The sequence below is a fragment of the Pelobates fuscus genome, chromosome 12 (genome assembly GCF_036172605.1).
Source record: "Pelobates fuscus isolate aPelFus1 chromosome 12, aPelFus1.pri, whole genome shotgun sequence".
NCBI lineage: Eukaryota > Metazoa > Chordata > Amphibia > Anura > Pelobatidae > Pelobates > Pelobates fuscus.
In genome coordinates, this window is record NC_086328.1 from 22,153,028 (window position 1) to 22,172,186 (window position 19,159).

The 19,159-nt window shown below is 40.5% G+C and overlaps 1 protein-coding gene across 1 annotated transcript; it reads right to left on the reverse strand.

The window, feature by feature from the left end:
• CDK10 (cyclin dependent kinase 10) lies at positions 1–11,339 on the reverse strand. Its single transcript, XM_063438319.1, has 13 exons — positions 10,900–11,339; positions 8,471–8,543; positions 8,193–8,264; positions 6,734–6,836; positions 6,528–6,609; positions 5,974–6,041; positions 5,627–5,679; positions 3,986–4,055; positions 3,195–3,254; positions 2,508–2,631; positions 1,707–1,846; positions 1,548–1,600; positions 1–640 (listed from the first exon to the last, which is right to left on the reverse strand). The coding sequence occupies exons 1-13, from the start codon at positions 10,996–10,998 to the stop codon at positions 543–545; spliced, it is 1,095 nt and encodes a 364-aa protein (XP_063294389.1). The 5' UTR covers positions 10,999–11,339; the 3' UTR covers positions 1–542.
• Positions 11,340–19,159: the final 7,820 nt, after the last annotated feature.

Below are 19,159 nucleotides of genomic sequence, written 5' to 3' on the forward strand. Positions count from 1 at the left end.
TCTGTCAGAACAGAAGCCAATACAACTGTTCTACAACTCAGACCATTCACAAAAATAACTTAAAATGACAAAGCATGGAGAAGTGATATTCCAGTATCCAGATTGATATTAAAAGCTTTGCCTTATTATAGGACACGGAAATCACAACAGACATTTCATACATCTAAAAGTAGTGAACACCAAGGCCAATGGTTTTACGAAGGACAAGAACTGACTGCACTTTCTCCCTTCCATGTAAATGACATGTGGCCAGACACTGACAAAGTCTCTTTACTCCAGATGTGTTGTGCTGGCCACACTGATTATTCCAACCTTTGCATCCCAGGACCATTCACTAGCCTTCAACATCTGCTCAAATTTTACTTGGCCTTCACCTCTAGCCCTCTCTCAATACCAGAATCTTCACAGTCACCTGGTACAGACCTCCCATTTAGCTCCTATTTTTCTTAAAAGGGTACGACTACAGCCGTTCTCTATTTTATGCCTTGCTGCTCTGTCTGGATTCACTATTAAGTCTTCCGTAACAGTGAGAGACACCAGGATCACTGCTTGCAGCGTTTGCTTTGCGACTCGGAGCCTGCGCTGCTCACCCTCTTGTTCCGGTGGTGTGGAAATGTTGGCATCAGTTGTGGCTTACAAGCTGCAGAAGACAAGATGTTATGAATTTAGTATTTATTTCTTCCTGAGACTTTAAATACGTGGCAATATATACTCAAAATGTTTGTAGAAAGAAAGCATGTTATAGAAACAGTGTAACGTGGCTGTTTACAAAGTTTTATTTTATCTTCTTGACCGTAATGGTTTTCACTTGTTTGCTTAACCCACTGAAAATTACAGACAGAACATTTATCAAACAGAAGTTTTTTTTTTTGTTAAACTCGGGATTCCAGCTTATGAGACGAATAGTAAAAGCTCAGCCACAGACTGGTCTTGCGGAGCATTGTGAACATTGAAATTAACAGAAAACCAAAGTTCCAGTTTAAATAGAAAGGTTCCAAATTGTGCTTATTGTTACTTACAAATCTGCATAAAGTCTACATTTTTAAAGCAGATACAGGGCCTCTATGATTCTCATCTTTGCAGTTTCTGGACACGGCCCATTTGAATTTTACCTATAACTTAGGCTGCAAGTCCATTTTGCTGAATTAAATTGCCAGTTCCTGGTATGTTACAGCAGAATTCACTTAAAGGGGAAACATCACTTTTCTGACACTTAAAACCGTGAATCTGTGTGTTAGAGAAACACTCCACACACCACATTCACTTTTGCCTGCTGTATGGTGCCAGGAATGTCTGGCTAGAGAGAAGGTGACACTGGGTACCCAACAGACCCTAGGTAAGTTGCCAAACTTTTTCACTGTATATTCTAGGAGGGCACAGGGCTGTAGTGATTATGGTGCTTGGCATGTTCCTTTTAAAAAAAAAAAAAATCATGTTATGCTCAGTTTTTTTTTCAATGTATACTAGCAATGAAGATGAGCAATACCATACAAGCCCTGTAAGGACACAATTTAAACATGGACAAGCTCAAATCAAAGAATACTCACGTAAAGGCTTTTCCTTGAAATAGGAGCTTGCCAGGCTGTCTTCGGCTGTAGCTCTGAAGGGGAAAAAGATCAGCTGAATGAATAGTGTAGGGACTACAATTCCCATATTCCTTAGCAGTAGCCCAGGCCCATTGATGCTGATTTTCTGGTGCCCCTTACCTCTTTTTCGGGTCGTACATAAATAAGAAATTGAGTAACCGCAAGCCAGCTTCAGAGAGCCATGGGAACTTGTGCTTCAGATTGTTATAGGGCTGTTTGCGCACTGTGTATTGGCCCACCAGGGGCAACTTGGAAAAGCCCTTCAAAGAAAAAAGGTGAGAATATTTCAGAAAAGTGACACAGCCACATCACTGTGTTTGTAGTGCGAAAGTAGAATGTGAGCATTATATAAAATATTAGCTCCACCATTTTGGGACATCGCCTTTAGGCACCAATTGAAGCACATCCCCTTTCTTTGTAGCCTCTCTAGTGTGTTCTCACCAAATCAGAATATGACTCAGCCAATCAGGATGCTCACTTTCTGCAACACTACTGATCTTATCCCGTATGTGGTGCATTCTGGATACAGCAAGAGTCTCAGGGAACTATAGTGTAATTGACGGCTTTGAAGCCTGAAGCAAAGGGGGAAACGCTGCATTCCTGAGGGAAGAGCAGAAAGGTGTGCTTCTGGGCAAGATCCGAACTATTATGCAAAGAAAATGAGGCTGGTTTACACCCTGGTTGTCTAACACCAAAAGACTTTGATCAAAGTGTCGGTTTTGTTTACTTATCATGTAATCAAGCACTTGATATTGTATATTCTGGGCCCTCCTTGATTAATTAAATTCCTTATAACCTTCTGCCACCAATTGACCAGGGGGTAAAATGTGGATACCCCTGCACTAATCATTATCATAACGTATTTCAACACCTCTGCTGCCTGCATTGTTTAGATGACAGATTCAGTTTAAGAGAACTCACCGGCCAGATGTTTTCGCTTGGTGTCCCCAACAGCTGTATGATCAGGTCAATCTGATGGATTTCAGAGGTTCCTGGTAACAATGGTTTATGCGCTAGAAGCTCTGCCAGGATACAGCCCACGGCCCTGCCAGAAAGGAGTATTACTGATTGAAAAAACGGCTTTGGGATGAGGGTTAACGTTCACTGAGCAAATACTACTGGAATGCCAAAAATCAGCAGGAAATTGAAAAACCCAACAAATGTTTCCTAATACATTAATAGAGAGCGAAAGACAATTTATACAGGTTTCAATTACAAATCTGTATATAGCGCCAACATATTCTATATCAACATCCTAAAAATAATAAGGAACCATCTAACTTCATTTCATAACTCAGACTAAATCCTTCCACGTTAAAATGTAGATGTTTTTTCCCCGTTTGTGTAACAGAAATTGGCGAAAAGATTTCAGAATTCTATCCGATTTTGCAAATCGAAAAAAATTAATAAAAATAGAACATCCATTTACTGTCATCAAGTGACGTGACTATTCGCTTACCAACATCAATATTTCCAAAACTGAAGGAAATAATAATTATTCACTTTGAATGTTGGGCTGCCAGTAGACTATCCCTTGAGGTCAACGTATTCCAAACACCATCTAAGTCTTAGGTTACAGTATTTACAAACCAGATTGTGACATCTTACCACATGTCAATGGCAGTTGTCTGCGTTGTACTTCCTAATAGCAACTCTGGAGCCCGATACCTAAAAAAATCAAAGAAAAAAGAAAACACAAATATAGATCCGTTGGTGGGAATCTTGGAGTTTTGAGGAGAGTAATACATAGTAAAGAAGAAGTACAGATCTGGTTTTGCGTTGGTGACGGTTCTGTTTTCACTCAGTATAAGCTACTGAGTGAAAACAGGGGTGATGTTTGCAGAGGTGATTAAAACTCCCATTTAACTGTTCAGCAATTTCCCTACAAGTACTGATAGCTTGAACGATGGTGTGCAATCATGTAAGCCATTCATCTAAGGATGGAATACAAGCACATGTGGATTCATGGAAAGCATCTATTGCATCATGGGAGAGGAATACATTTTCTGGAGAGCAGGGGGGAGGGGGGATATCTTTTTTTTGTAAGCTGGCTGATTGTGCAAAAATCTCTAAGGCAGGGATCTCAAAATCTGCTCCCCCTGATGTGATGGTTTACAGCTCCCACAATTCTTTGAATGCAGTAGAGATTGCCAGAGAATCATATAAACTGTAATTCAGTCACATCTGGGGCGAGAGTTTGAGATGTCTGCTCTAAGACCGTCCTTCTTTAAAGGGACTCTCATGTGACAGGCTAGAATAAGGAGCAGACAGAAACAACACTAGAGAAATAAAACAGTACTGACATGTGCATAGATTATGTCTTATATTCAATTCTACAACTTCACAAAATGTGAGACAGGTGAAATTTCACGTTTATCCCCATTACTGCAATGACTTACCAGAGAGTTACTACTTTAGGAGTCATCTGCTTGGCAGGGACACTAAATGCACGGGCAAGGCCAAAATCAGCTGTGAAATAAGACACAATGAGAGACAGGTTAGAGGTCTGCTACAGACGTTAAATTGTTGTTGTTTTTTTGTTTTTTTAATAAACTAGCTGGTAGTGTTAGGGCTTTGTCAGATGATTTGCTGAAAATGACTTTTAGAGGATTTTGATGGGGGGGAAAAAAATAAAACTAGAACATGCAATGAGGGGTTAAAGCAGGCAGACATAAATTCTTAAAATTCTCACAAAATAGCAGTACCGCACTCAAAAGAACTTTTTTTTTATTTTTTATAAAAGAGGTCTTCTTTTCTAAGAAAAAAAGTATCCTTGTGTTGCAGATTTACTACAATATTACGAACAAGACAAGCCCATTATAATAATAAGCAGTGATAGGAACTGTAGCTAACACATGTCTGCACAGGGTATAAAAAAAAATAAAAAAATAAAAAAACACTGTTTGAGACTGGGAACTTATACTGATTTTTTTTTTTCCCTTCACTTTGTATAAAATAATTCACAAGCAGGGGTAGGCAACTGTTGTCTGATTACGTCTTGTACTGTCTTAATTGCCATGGTTTCCTTAGTGTACACATTTCACTCTGTTATGGAAAATTACCATAACCACAACAGCTCACTGGGATCCATCTGGTGCCTCTCCAGGCCTCCACCACTAATGCCAAAGTTTCCTAAGCAGTAGTTTCCTTTAGTTTTCTGGAACCAAGCCCACCACTGTGGTTTGACAAGTTACAGGGGTAGGCACTAACATTTAAAGGATCACTATAGGGTCAGGAAAACAAACCCGTTTTCCTGACACTATAGTGCCGTTAGGGTTCCCCCACCCTCAGGGTCCCCCTCTCTTGGCACTTCAGCAGCTTACCTTAATCCAGCGCTGGGCTCCCTCGGCGCTGGTGACCTCTCCTCCCCCGCCATCAGCGCCCGAGTGGAGCGGAATGCACATACGCGGCAAGTGCCGCGCGCGCATTCAAACAGTGCATAGGAAAGCATTTCTCAATGCTTTCCTATGGACGTTCTGCATGCTGGATGCGAATTTCGCATCCAGCGTCTTAGATGCGTCTCTAGCAGCTGTCAGGAAGACAGCCACTAGAGGTTGGATTAACCCTATGTAAACATAGCAGTTTCAGAGAAACTGAAGGGTTAAAACCTGAGGGACCTGGCACCCAGACCACTTCATTGAGCTGAAGTGGTCTGGGTGACTATGGTGTTCCTTTAACTATAACATTTCACCATGATGACTTGGTGGCAGTTTGTGGCTGTTTCTAGTTTTTAACTGCCAGTGAGTCCACTTAGTGAGATTCCCCAAGAAGTTATCAGATTTAGGAAACAGCCACAGACTGAAAAAGTTAGGGTCACTAAAGGTGGAGCAATCACTATACATATATATATGAGCTCCTAGAAAAAAGGGACAGAGAAATTTTGCGCCTCTTAAAGAGGTACATTTGGAAGAAATGTTTCCAGGCTCCATTCAAGTTGGCAATCAGTCAAAAACAGCCACTGGACCACTATTGAGAGACTGTACTGCAACTCGAGGTTTTCATGATGGTGTTGATGTTTCCAAAGGAAAGAAGACACTCACCGATTTTTACACAACCTTTATCCGTCATGAGCAGGTTTGACACTTTCAAATCTCTTTCCATCATGGAGGTGGGATCAGAGCACACGGCAAGAGAGAGAGATTAAGTTATTAGAGAAGATAATTAGTGCACACATGATATTAAGAGCTACAAAGAATGCACACACTTCCAAAATCAATGTGAGAGATCCTATGTTGCATGAAGTAAATATTATGGCAGGATCCATCAAAGAAAGAACACCAGCTGTTCTAGAACTACAACACCCACAATGCTGATAGTCCCAACTGATTTCTGTAAGAGCCGTGTAAAATCTTTTTGAAGAACTCATAGAGCAAAGTGATCATCCTACCTGTGCACAATGAAGTGCTCGTGCAGATACTGGAGTCCAGTGAGGAGTTGAAAGCAGATACATTTTACCTGTCAGGGAAGATTGGTTTACAGCGTTAACCCTCACAGTGGACTACAGTCACCTATGGTTATGTTGGCTTGTAGCAGGTGGTACAGACTGATAGATGACTGAAGGCTATATATATATATAATGAGAACATCTAGGTCAAAGGTCTAGATATGAAACAATCACCACGGAAACAAATGGAATGTTTTTGCCGTCTGCTCCATAGGTAAAGCAATCACCATGGAAACCACGCAATGTCCATCTAATTGCTTCAAATGGAACATGCTGTTTTTATAATAATTTTCTTTTTACTGGAGTGCACTGGTGTCTTATATATATTGTTAGGACATCAAAAAACAAATACATTGTGGTTTTTCAGACGCTGTCTGTGTAGGAGACAGAATACAGTATTTTTGCATTTCTTCAGTCTATGACACCTGTACATGATGGCCAAACCCAACAAATTCACCATGCAGCAGATGATAAATAGAAGTGTTTAAGGTTGGTACCTGGGCTTCAGAAAATGGAGTCTGCATGTTTTCCAGAAGACTGGCAAGGTCCTGCTCACAGTAACCCATAACCAGAAAGATGCTGATAGAAAAAAACAAGAGAAACATTTTTTTTTAACCAAATAATGCTGTTCATGCTGACATCCTGTGCTAAATACTGCAGTGAAATATCCTGTGCAGCATACTACTTTCTAACACACCCTTACCTTTCCAGATGATTCCCAACTACCACTTCCTTCAGCTCCACGATATTGGGGTGTCGCAGTTTCAGGAGCAGTGTGATCTCTCGGAGACTGCTGATAGGAATACCTTGGGGAATCAAGAAGAAATAACAGTGTTTGAGAACCGTAAGAAACTCCACTGGAGAAGGAAGAGACAGACCTTGTCATTCCAGCTTCTCTGGACAAAGTCACCGATTGGTGCTTAGTCCCTAATTAATGAGACTCACAGACCACTAGATGGAGGGACAATAGTTATCCTATAAAGCATCATCGTATTCTCTTATTGTAGAACATGCAGAGTTTTCCTTTATGATTCTACAGTTAGATAATTCTACAAGATCACCTAGCCCCTTAATATCAGACAACCATCACGTTCAGCTTTACAGGCATCTGACCACAAAAAAAAAATAATCACTGCCTGACTCCAATTTTGGCCTGAACTCCCTATGAGCTGGCCAGTGTGGGAGAAAACCCTCACTTGTAGACAGTGTTGGTAGGGATCAAAGAATAGATTATCTATAGCTCTTCATCATAGTCTGGTCTTAATTATTTATACAATATCCACATAACTCCGCTTGAAAAGACATCCTATTACTAAATAAAAACATTTTAATTACCCATTGATATACTTTAAATTAGCCTGTAATTTTCAAGAACCAGATAATTATTTTAAGTCAGACCATCTCAGAGCTGAACGACACTGACAGCATTAGCATAAAGTCACTTCAATCAGATGATGTTTTGCCTCATTAGGTGGTCCATTAAATAAAAAAATACATGGGTAAGACTGGGTCATGATATAAACAATGCACTACAAAATGTAAAAAAAACCAAAAAAAAAACCTTTAAAGGATCACTATAGTGTCAGGAAAACAAAGCGGTTTTCCTGACACTATAGTGCCCTCACCCTCAGGGTCCCCCTCCCGTGGCGCTGAAGGGGTTAAAACCCCTTCAGCAGCTTACCTTATTCCAGCGCCGGGCTCCCTCGGTGCTGGTGACCTCTCCTCCCCCACCGACATCAGCTCCCCCATCCGGCGTCAGCGGAGCCGAATGCAAATGCGCGGCAAGTGCCGTGCGCACATTCAAGCTGTCAATAGGAAAGCATTTCTCAATGCTTTTCTATGGACGCTCTGCGTGATGGAGGCATAATATGCCTCCAGCGTCGCAGAGGCACCTCTAGTGTCTGTCCGGAAGACAGCCCCTAGAGGCTGGCTTAACCCCAAATGTAAACATAGCAGTTTCTCTGAAACTGCTATGTTTGCATCTGAAGGGTTAAAACCTGAGGGACCTGGCACCCAGACCACTTAATTGAGCTGAAGTGGTCTGGGTGACTATAGTGTCCCTTTAACTAATAATGGTGCTTGGTGTGACTCTTGAAGATATGCTAAAATGATAACTTGCTTTTAGACCCCTTGCCTTTCTAAAATACTATTTGGGCACTTACCATCCTTTTCTTTGTCCATTCTCACCTTCTTCAAGGCTACAATTTCATTGTTTATGGTATCTCTGGCACGATCTGAAACCAGAATAGTGGCCAGGCATTAATTGCATTCATCATATTGTGTATCGTGCTGGTTTAAAACCGTCAAAATTAAAAATGACGGGGGAATTTTTTTTAATATATACATCTCAGAAAAGAACAAAATAGGTTTAAGTGGAATTGCATTCTGAATTTAAAATGTTAGAGTAATATAGCATTAACAAACTATTTTTTATACTTACATACGATACCATATGTGCCCTCTCCAATACGATTTAATTTTAAAAATTCTTTGACACTTCGACATCTTCCAAGCTGTGCGGTATTGGGAGGAGAAAAAAAAAAAAAAAAAGGATAGTACAATGTTTAAATACAGCATGCCAACAAGCTGCTGCAGTTATTTTACCTGCAAACACACAAAAATAAAGTTACCATCATACGTATGTGTATATAATGCTGGTATGTTATTACTTTTTTTTTTCAAATGTATAATTTTTTTACAAAACACATTTATTTTTTAAAAGAGCACCCACTGTGAATTTAATTAATGCATCACGGTCAGGATGCTAAAGAAACTGATGTGTTGAGTAAAATGAACACTCTAGGCACCATGACCATGACCAGAGCTTCAGGCTGGCTGGCTGAAGTAGAAGGAGCGGAGTCCAACGGACTACAGGTAAGAAATCAGTCTGTTCTTTAATGGTTTGAACACTTACAACAGGGGGTTCCAGGGTATTCTTGGCACCATAACCACTACGGTGCACTGTAGTAGCTATGGTGATTGGCGTGTACTTTCAATTGATTTCACAGTGGAAGCATACAAAAAACTACTAACTACCAGGCAGCCTTTTCAAAACCTGTCTATCAGAAAACAGAATTCATAAGAATCTGAAAAGAAAAAGATCAATTCAAAAGAAAAAAAAGAAAATTGAGCAAATGAATAGAAGGAGGATAGAGACAGATAAATATAATTTATAGAAAAAAATTGGGGGGTAACCCCTAAATGGTTAATTCAATGAAAGAAAAAAGCAAAACAAAAATAAATATAAATAAACCTCAAAGGTGTATGTATCCGTTTATTTATAAATATTTTTTTAATTTTTATTTTTATTTCTAATTATTGTCTATTGCACACATTTTAACTACGTAACTATAATAAAAGTTAAGTCTTAAAGATAAAATAAAATACTGACATTGACGGAGTAAAAAGGATATAATCCAAAACTATAAAAGGTGGAGCTACGTCCATCAAGTTTGGTCAATTCCAGCAGCCATCACTTGTGACGGCTGAAGGAAAAAGGCATTGTCTCACAAGACAACATCTATGGAGGCCCACAGGATCCTCCATAGGCATCAGTGTAGTACTCTCATGCATGCGCGAGTAGACCACTGACAAAAACTGACTGATGAAGCCCAAGGAGCTGAAAAATAACATGGTGGCGCCCACGAGGGACAGCATCAGGCATGTACATCTCACCTGCACCCCAGCCACCATACACCAAGTGGCGATGTTACCCTCGGAGGCCTTGGCACAATATGCATTGACCCCAGTAGGTGACAGAGTTATTTAGTTAGGCTACCAACCTTTGATTCACTAACGACGAACTGGTCAGGAATTCAAAATGAATCAACTAGTAGGACAAAAACGCTTAACTGACAATACAGCTTACGTGGGTATTTTTTCCTAATTTTACAATTTTAGTCTACAAATTAAAATTCACTTTATATTCCAGACACTTTACAGGGTTATTAATTAAACTCCGAATTTTCACAAACTAAATCCAAATGGCAAAACGGAGTCAAAAATGGCCAAGCTATGCCCATAGCGGAGTTGGATAATTTTTCCAGATGTTATTTTTGCCTGGGGTTTTCCCTGTGTAGTGAATAGCTCTGTATTGGAGTTAACCCTGTGTAGTGAATTACTCTGCTTAGTGAATAGCTCTGTATTGGAGTTAACCCTGTGTAGTGAATAACCCTGCTTAGTGAATAGCTCTGTAAGGGAGTTAACCCTGTGTAGTGAATTACTCTGCTTAGTGAATAGCTCTGTATTGGAGTTAACCCTGTGTAGTGAATAACCCTGCTTAGTGAATAGCTCTGTATGGGAGTTAACCCTGTGTAGTGAATTACCCTGCTTAGTGAATAGCTCTGTATTGGAGTTAACCCTGTGTAGTGAATAACCCTGCTTAGTGAATAGCTCTGTAAGGGAGTTAACCCTGTGTAGTGAATTACTCTGCTTAGTGAATAGCTCTGTATTGGAGTTAACCCTGTGTAGTGAATAACCCTGCTTAGTGAATAGCTCTGTATGGGAGTTAACCCTGTGTAGTGAATTACCCTGCTTAGTGAATAGCTCTGTATTGGAGTTAACCCTGTGTAGTGAATTACCCTGCTTAGTGAATAGCTCTGTATTGGAGTTAACCCTGTGTAGTGAATAACCCTGCTTAGTGAATAGCTCTGTATTGGAGTTAACCCTGTGTAGTGAATTACCCTGCTTAGTGAATAGCTCTGTATTGGAGTTAACCCTGTGTAGTGAATTACCCTGTGTAGTGAATAGCTCTGTTTATAATGCATTATTGTATATTTATTGTATTTTATTATGTTTTATCATGGTAGCCCCTATTCCTATAGTAATTGTCCTGTGCAGGTGCCCCTCTCCGATCTATCACGGACTCACTCTATCTCCCTCGGGCACGGTGATGAATTGCTCCTCTCTGACACTTTTCAGGCGGATGTGTTCCAGCTCCGGCTCGGGGTCGGCGGTGCTCTCCGCCATGTGTGTGCCGGGCTGGGGCTGCGACGCTGCGGCTCGAGGATCAGGAAACCCCGCGGTTTCTGGGCCTGTGCGAGGCCTTGTGACTGATTGTGAAATTAACCGGGTATGGTGGGTACAGTGTGCCCGGGGAGGGCCTGGGACCACCTGCGGTATTCAGAGTCACTTCACAGCCCAGACTAAGGCTTCTGTATGGGGGAGCTGTGAGGTCTGCCCCTCTGTCTGCAGGAACCTCCCCACGTGGAGCCCTGGGCAGCTCTCTGCAATGCAAACACTCTCAATGGATGACATGGGATCATGTAAAGTTTAATTCATTGTCAGAGATTGAATGCAGTACCTGGGCATGGTCCCAGAGCTCAATTACATATCGATACCACCCAAGTGTCCCTATTTAGGAGGGGCAGTCCCTAGTTTGGACCCAAATCACTCTTTCCTTTTCAAATAATTTTTATTAAAGTTTTACATATTTGTATAACAACAGGAATATAAACATTGTATTTGGGGGTAGGAAGGGAAGGGAAACTTGGAAATGGAAAAGAATGACCATCCAGTATTACAATAGGCATAACAGTGTATATGGCAAAAATAAAAAAAATATGTTTTTACATCAATGCACTTTAATAACAAATATGTCAAAGACCATATGCTGTTTTGATTTTTTCTTCCCACTTGTCCCAATTATATTTTAATATTGGGAAACCACGCATATGAGCTCTATGTGATAATTCGTGTGCCTTGTTTTCTAGAATCAAATTAAAAACTTCCCTGAGAGATGGCACATCTTGGGACTTCCAATGTCTAGGTAAACAGGATGTAGCAGCGATCAAAATGTGACCTATGATTATTTTGTCTGTTCTATTAATGGATTCCGGGAGTTTTTTAAATAAGGCTAGTTCCGAGGTTAAAATGCTAATGGTCCTGTTCACTTTAATAATTAGGTCGTGAATCAATTTCCAATATTTAGTTAATTTAGGACAGAACCACCAAATATGGGCCATATTGCCCACACCCCCACAATCCCTCCAACACCGGTCAGAATACATATTGTTCATGTTGTGCAATCTAGACGGGGCTAGGTACCAACGATATAAAATTTTATAATGATTTTCAAAGTGGTCGGTGCAATACGAAATACCTTTTAAAGCTTTAAAAAAACCGAACCATTCTTCTAGATCGTACTGGGCACCCAACTCCGTCTCCCATGACAACATGTGTTTTAATTTAACTAGGGGCTTGGTGTTATAAAACGAGTAGCATAAGGATATCGTGCCTTTACTAGTGGGGCTGCATAAAAAAGCTTTCTCTAATGGAGACATCTCAAGCGTTTTATAGTTTTTATCCGTTTCAGGTACTTTATATTGTTCTTTCAATTTGTCAATGATTACCTTACATTCCAACTCACATACATCCGTTAATCCATACTTAAGTTTCAATTTTTCCAAAGAAAGAATAGCATTGCCGTGGAAAAAGTTGTCAAGATTAGTTATAGAGCATTCCTTCAACAGTTCTATTTTTAAGGTTGGAATATAATCTTTCAATAATTCAATAGGCATTGCTCTATATAGGCTGGGAGAATGATCATTTTTAAAAACAATATCCCAGGCCTTAAGTGTAGTCTTGGTAGATAAAAATAACTTTGTAATTCCAGGTCTTTTCTTAGAGTTTAACCAGGGTAATTCCGACAGTCTAACCGGTAAAATTCTGGATTCTTCTATTTCCATCCATCTGGGTTTATCAACCTGATTGCCAAAGCTCACAGCCACTGCAGCGTTAGTGGCGAAATAATATTTGCGGAAATCGGGAACACCGATACCGCCATTCGATTTGTGGTGCTGCAGGGAAGTGAGCTTCACTCGAGCAGGCCTATTCCCCCAGATGAACTTCATAATTGTCGAATGAACTTTATTAAAAAATGATAATGGGATGGACAAAGGGATGGTCCTAAAAAAATATAGAATTTTTGGAAGTATCGTCATCTTAACAGATGCGACCCTCCCCAGCCATGAAAGTTCCATTCCGCCCCATCTCTCCATCTCCTTTTGTAGGTCCGACCATGCTTTCCTCAAGTTGTGATTATGCATATTTACCAAATTTTTACATAAATTAATGCCAAGATATTCCATGTAGTCAGCTCTCCAATCAAATAAATATAATTTCTTAAGGGCAATAGTTTCCGAATTTTTTAAATGAAATGGAAGGGCCTGAGACTTAGACTCGTTTAATTTGTAGTACGATATTTCGCCAAATTGAGTTAAAATGTCTTTGAGGTGGCTCAAAGATTCTTTTGGGTTTTTGACAGCCAGAATTATATCGTCTGCAAACAGGCCAATTTTGTGAGCGGATTCTTTAACAACAATTCCTGCAATTTGTGGGGTTATTCTAATTAGTTCAGCCAGGGGTTCTATTGCTAAAACAAATAGAATTGGGGATAAAGGGCACCCCTGTCTCGTCCCATTGGTTAGAGAGAACGTTTTAGACGAAAAACCGGAAGCCGAGACATGGGCGGAAGGTGCACAGTATAGCGCCTTAACTGCTGTGATAAAGGATAGTGGTATGTTGAATCTTTCTAACGTTCTCCATAAATATCCCCAATGTATCCTGTCAAACGCCTTCTCTGCATCTAGAGATAGAAGCAATGAAGGCGTTTTGGTCATATTGATGTGCTGAATCAAGTTTATGAATCTTCTAGTCCCATCGGGCGCCTGTCTATCCTTTACAAAACCCACTTGATCCTTATTTATTAGCAATGGGATTAATTTGGTTAATCTATTTGCGAGAACTTTAGAATAAATCTTTGAATCATTATTAATTAGGGAAATGGGTCTAAAATTGTGGCATCTATCAGGAGTTTTACCTGGTTTTGGTAAGGTGACTATTCGTGCGCTCAAGGACTCCTCTGGCATCGTTCCCCCGGACTTATAGGAATTGAATAATTTGGTCATGTGGGGAATCAAAATTTCTTGAAAAGTTTTATAATATAAAATAGTGAATCCATCGGGGCCAGGGGCTTTTCCGGATGGCATAAGTTTAATCGCCTCAGCTATCTCTTTTGCTGATATTTCACATTCTAAACTCTCCAAATGTTCTGGAGACAACCGAGGCAACGTCACTCTGTCTAAGAATTTATCAATGGTTGTTGCAGAAGGCTGGGTAAGGTTCGAATCGCGTTCCAAATTATAAAGTTTACCATAATACTCTGCAAACATGTCACTTATTTTAGTAGGATGAAACACTTTTCGCCCCTGATCATCAAGTAAATACGCTATTTTTGATTGTGCATTCACATGCCGTAGTTTGGATGCCAGAAGAGTAGAGGCCCTGTTGCCTTTTAAGTAAAACGTTTTCCTGAGACGTCTCACCATAAGAGATGTACGATCTAAATTAATTTTGTTAATTTTAGCCTTAATTTCCCCTATCATTGCTGATAGGGAAGACGAGGGACCACATTTATTGGCCTGGTTCAAATTGTACAGTTCTTTTTCCAATGTTCTTAAATTATTGCTATTAAGTTTCTTCAGGTGAGACGCTCTAGAAATAAAATGACCTCTTAACACAGCCTTATGCGCATTCCAAGACACCTCGCCAGGAACCTCGGGTGAGGCATTTTCCAAAAAATAATCGCTCAAAGCTTTCTCCGTCAATGATCTATTCACAACATCGTTTAATAAATAATCGCCTAATTTCCAGGATCTATTCGGGGCTGAAGAAGCAATTTCGTCAATATGCATTATGATTGGAGCATGGTCAGACCAGTTAATGTCTAAGATATCAGATTTCAAGATGTGCGGAATTAAAGCGTTCTGGACCATAAACCTGTCTAGCCTGGAATACATATTTTTAGAAACAGAATAATACGTAAAATCTCTTTCATTCTCATGCATCAGTCTCCAGGAATCATATAAACCACATTCAATCATGTATCTGGAACATTTGTTTGCTAATCTGTCGCTGTCCCCTCTATGTTGTTGATCATTGTCTTCTCTAGCGTTATCCAATTCACCGTCCATAACAAAATTCGTATCGCCACACATTACCAAGCTGCCTCTCACATTCTCATTCACTAAGTCCATCAATTTCCTAAAGAACTGCAACTGACCGGTGTTGGGAAAATACACGTTCACTATGGTATAATCAATAGTGTTAAGTGAACCTATCCATATTAAATACCTCCCTTCATCATCCGTCATGACTTTGTTCGTCGAACATGCTACATTCCTGTGGAAGAAAATTGATGTACCTCTAGACTTGGATTTATAAGTGCTATGATATTGGACTGGGAAAAGCTTTGACATAATCTTATGTGTTCTATCATTTTTAAAATGCGTTTCCTGTACACAGATGACATCTGATTTGTTGGATTTTGCTTCTTTGAATAGTAAGCGTCTTTTGTGGGCGGTGTTCAGGCCTCTCACATTAAATGACATATATTTTAAAACCATAATTTATGGAACAGCAATGCTTGATAAAGAGTAAAGGAATATTCAACTTTGTGAGAGTCCGAACAGCCGCCTTCCAATAAAGAAACATCCAACAATACCGTCACAACAAACTCAAGATGTGTACATGTGTGTACGGGAATAAATGAACGAATTTGTGCAAGTCGCTGATGCCACATAATATGCATTTTTGTGTGAGGTATTTCTGTGATTCGTGGTCTGTAAACATTTCTACCAAATTTTAAAGGATGGATGGTCAAAGAAAATATAAAAATAAAAATATCAACGGGGTACAAAAAACTTGGGTATACACCCCTATCAGGGGAAGTAAACAAACAGTGAAAAAGGGCCATGAGGGAGAGCAAAAAAAGTCTCTCCATCTCAGGGTATTAGGCCCAGGTTGGGGGGAGAGAAGGCTGCTGGATACAAGGGGAGCAATATTAATGAACAAAAAAAAAAAAAAAAAAAAAAAAAAAATATAAATAAAAATAAAAAAAAATAAAACAAAGAGGCAGCTGTAAAATATGACATTTTGAAAGGACAAAAATCACGAAAAAAAAAAAAAAAAAAAAAAATAATAATAATAAAATTAAATATGCAATGATATACAAAAAAAAACAAGGGACCATAGAATAATATTGATTGTAAAAGTTTGGAAAGGTTTAAGTGGTCAAATCGGTTTCTGAAATAAACCGTTAAGTCTCATGTCAAATAGTCATTGGTGTGCAAACTCTAAGGACAGTCATAACCAGGAGAAACAAGTCAAAATCCAAAGTAATCCCGCTAAAACTCCAGACTAGAGCAGAACCCAAAAGCCTGTTGCAGAGATAAAGTTTTCTCAGAACCAAGCCATAAAAATCAATAGAGAATAGAGAAAAATCATGAAGATAAACGTGTATATATAAAAATAAAAATTAAAAAATCCTTAGTGAAAATAGGAAGAACATCTGAACTTGAAGTGTCGAACGATTTACGACCGTGGAAAATGAAAACTGTAGCCCTATGAACTGGAAACTCAGGAAGCGTCCGATTTGCTTCTCTTGCTGGCCTGCAGAGGAGTAGATGGCGATAGTCTATGAGGCGATACCTGACTCCTATTCATGGATTGGATGAGTTCCATTCCTTCCTCAGGCGACGTGATTATAAAATTCCTGCCATCCATGCGGAAAAGGACTTTAACCGGGAATCCCCATCTATATCTTATCCCTCTTCGTCTTAGTTCCGCGGTAAAAAGTTGAAATTCTCTGCGTCGCCTCATTGTTTGGGCAGAGAAGTCTTGGAAGACCTTCATGCCGCTGTAGTCCCCCGTGAGACCTGACGTGCGTACTGCACCCAGAAATTCCTCTTTAATGTGGTAATAGTGAAATCTCACTATCACATCTTTGGGTGCAGCCGCAGGCGCATTACCAGGTTTAGGCAATCTATGGATGCGGTCCAGTAGCAGATCCGTATTTTTAGCAGTTGGTAGAGCTGCCTTCACCATTGCCTGGAAATAACTTTGTAATTCCAGAGAGTCTATATTTTCAGGGATCCCCCTGATCCTTAGGTTATTACGCCTACTTCTATCCTCGGCGTCCGCTAATTTTTCCGCCTGTTGGTGTACTTGCTTCTGAAGCTCTTTTACAGTTTCAACCAAATCCAGGTGAGATTGCTCTTGAGAGTGCAATCTATTCTCTATTATCTCTGTCCGCTGATTAATGCCCTCCATGGCTCCATACAAAGTGTCAAAGTCCTTCTTAAAGTCGTTTTTCAGATCGACTCTCAAATCTTTAATGAGTTGTATTATCATGCCAGCTGATGGTGGCAGATCATCCGCCAATTCAGGTGGCATATTAGGATTGTAAGTCGCAGCCATAAATGTGGTGGTAGCCATATTGGAGGTGGCAGTGGCCATCTTGGGAGTGGAATATGCAATGTCTGGTCTGGCAGCCATCTTTGTTAATGCATCATGACCTTTTCTCTGTGGTAGTGCAGAGAAAGTACTTGTTTGGAGCATTTCAGCTCCTATTTCCATATTTTGGTCCTCTGGGCTTTCCATAGCCCGTACTGTGCCTTTAAGAATTGTGGGTCGGATAGCAGAGCCCCCCCCCACCGGGACCGACAACCTGGAGGTCGAGGATCCCGATGGGGAGCGAGACCTCACACTACCCTCCCCTTTACTTGCAGCCCGGTCACTTTTGTAAGTGAGTGACCGGGCTGCTCTATGCTGAGACCGCGAGCGGCTTGCTGGGTGGTCCTTGCCGCTCGCGGGAGACACAGCTCTGTGCTCCGAGCATGCTGAGTGCTCGGAGCACTCTGAGCCGCACACAGAGGTGTCGGCTAGTGCGGCCGCGGTCCCGCCGCTCTCTGGATGCCGCGAGCGGGTCGCGACCGCACAGGCATAAGTCTTAGCGTGTGAGACCGGGAGGGAGGTGGGGAGGGATTTCCCCGGCGCCACCAACGAGATTTTAAGCGGCGAAACCAGCCGCGAGCCAGGCTTGGAGGCAGGGGAGTGAGCCTGGGAACCCTTACTCACCCCAGCAGCTCCTGCTCCCGATTTCTTCATTGCAGGTACAGATTTTTCAGCTTTCTTCGTCCTCTCCATGTTAGGACTTGTATTAACTGTTATGATTTAAAAATAAAGTTTCTCCATTTCAATTAAATTGTCATTTTATGAATTAAATTGCCCCCCTTGTCCAGGAGCCTCTCTAAAACGTGGCCATCTAAGATGGTGGCCAAGACACGCCCCCCAAATCACTCTTTCCCTCTTTTATATCGTAATGTCCCTCTTTTCTAGGATCTCTATATTGTCGGTGTGTCTGATGTGTATAACAGAGCTCCACGGCAATAATACTCCCAGTAATGTGTCTGAGTGTATAACAGAGCTCCACGGCAATAATACTCCCAGTAATGTGTCTGAGTGTATAACAGAGCTCCACAGCAATAATACTCCCAGTAATGTTTCTGATATGTATAACAGAGCTCCACAGCAATAATACTCCCAGTAATGTGTCTGAGTGTATAACAGAGCTCCACAGTAATAATACTCCCAGTAATGTGTCTGAGTGTATAACAGAGCTCCACGGCAATAATACTCCCAGTAATGTGTCTGAGTGTATAACAGAGCTCCACAGCAATAATACTCCCAGTAATGTGTCTGATATGTTTAACAGAGCTCCACAGCAATAATACTCCCAGTAATGTGTCTGATATGTATAACAGAGCTCCACAGCAATAATACTCCCAGTAATGTGTCTGATATTTATAACAGAGCTCCACAGCAATAATACTCCCAGTAATGTGTCTTTAAACTACAATAAATGTGTTTAGAAATCAGTCTGTGTAAATAAGAGTCATTGTTCTTGTTTTAAATATACATAAATGAGCACAAATTGTTATTAGTAATTCACCTAAACCTAAAATGTATCCGAACAGGACACACACCGCACTCATGCTAAAATTAAAGCGTCCCTATACATACGTCTGAAATGTTGGGAGGCATGCTTTATAATGCGTAATAAAATGTTGTTGTTTTTTTTTCTTCCCTATTATAGTGATAATTCAAACTGAAGGCCACCATAGCCAAACTTTAAGAAGTCCTCAAGTCAGCTATGCTTCCTATGTGGCTACCTTGAAATTTGAAACTCCCTTTAACCCCTTAAGGACACATGACATGTGTGACATGTCATGATTCCCTTTTATTCCAGAAGTTTGGTCCTGAACCCCTTAAGGACACATGACATGTGTGA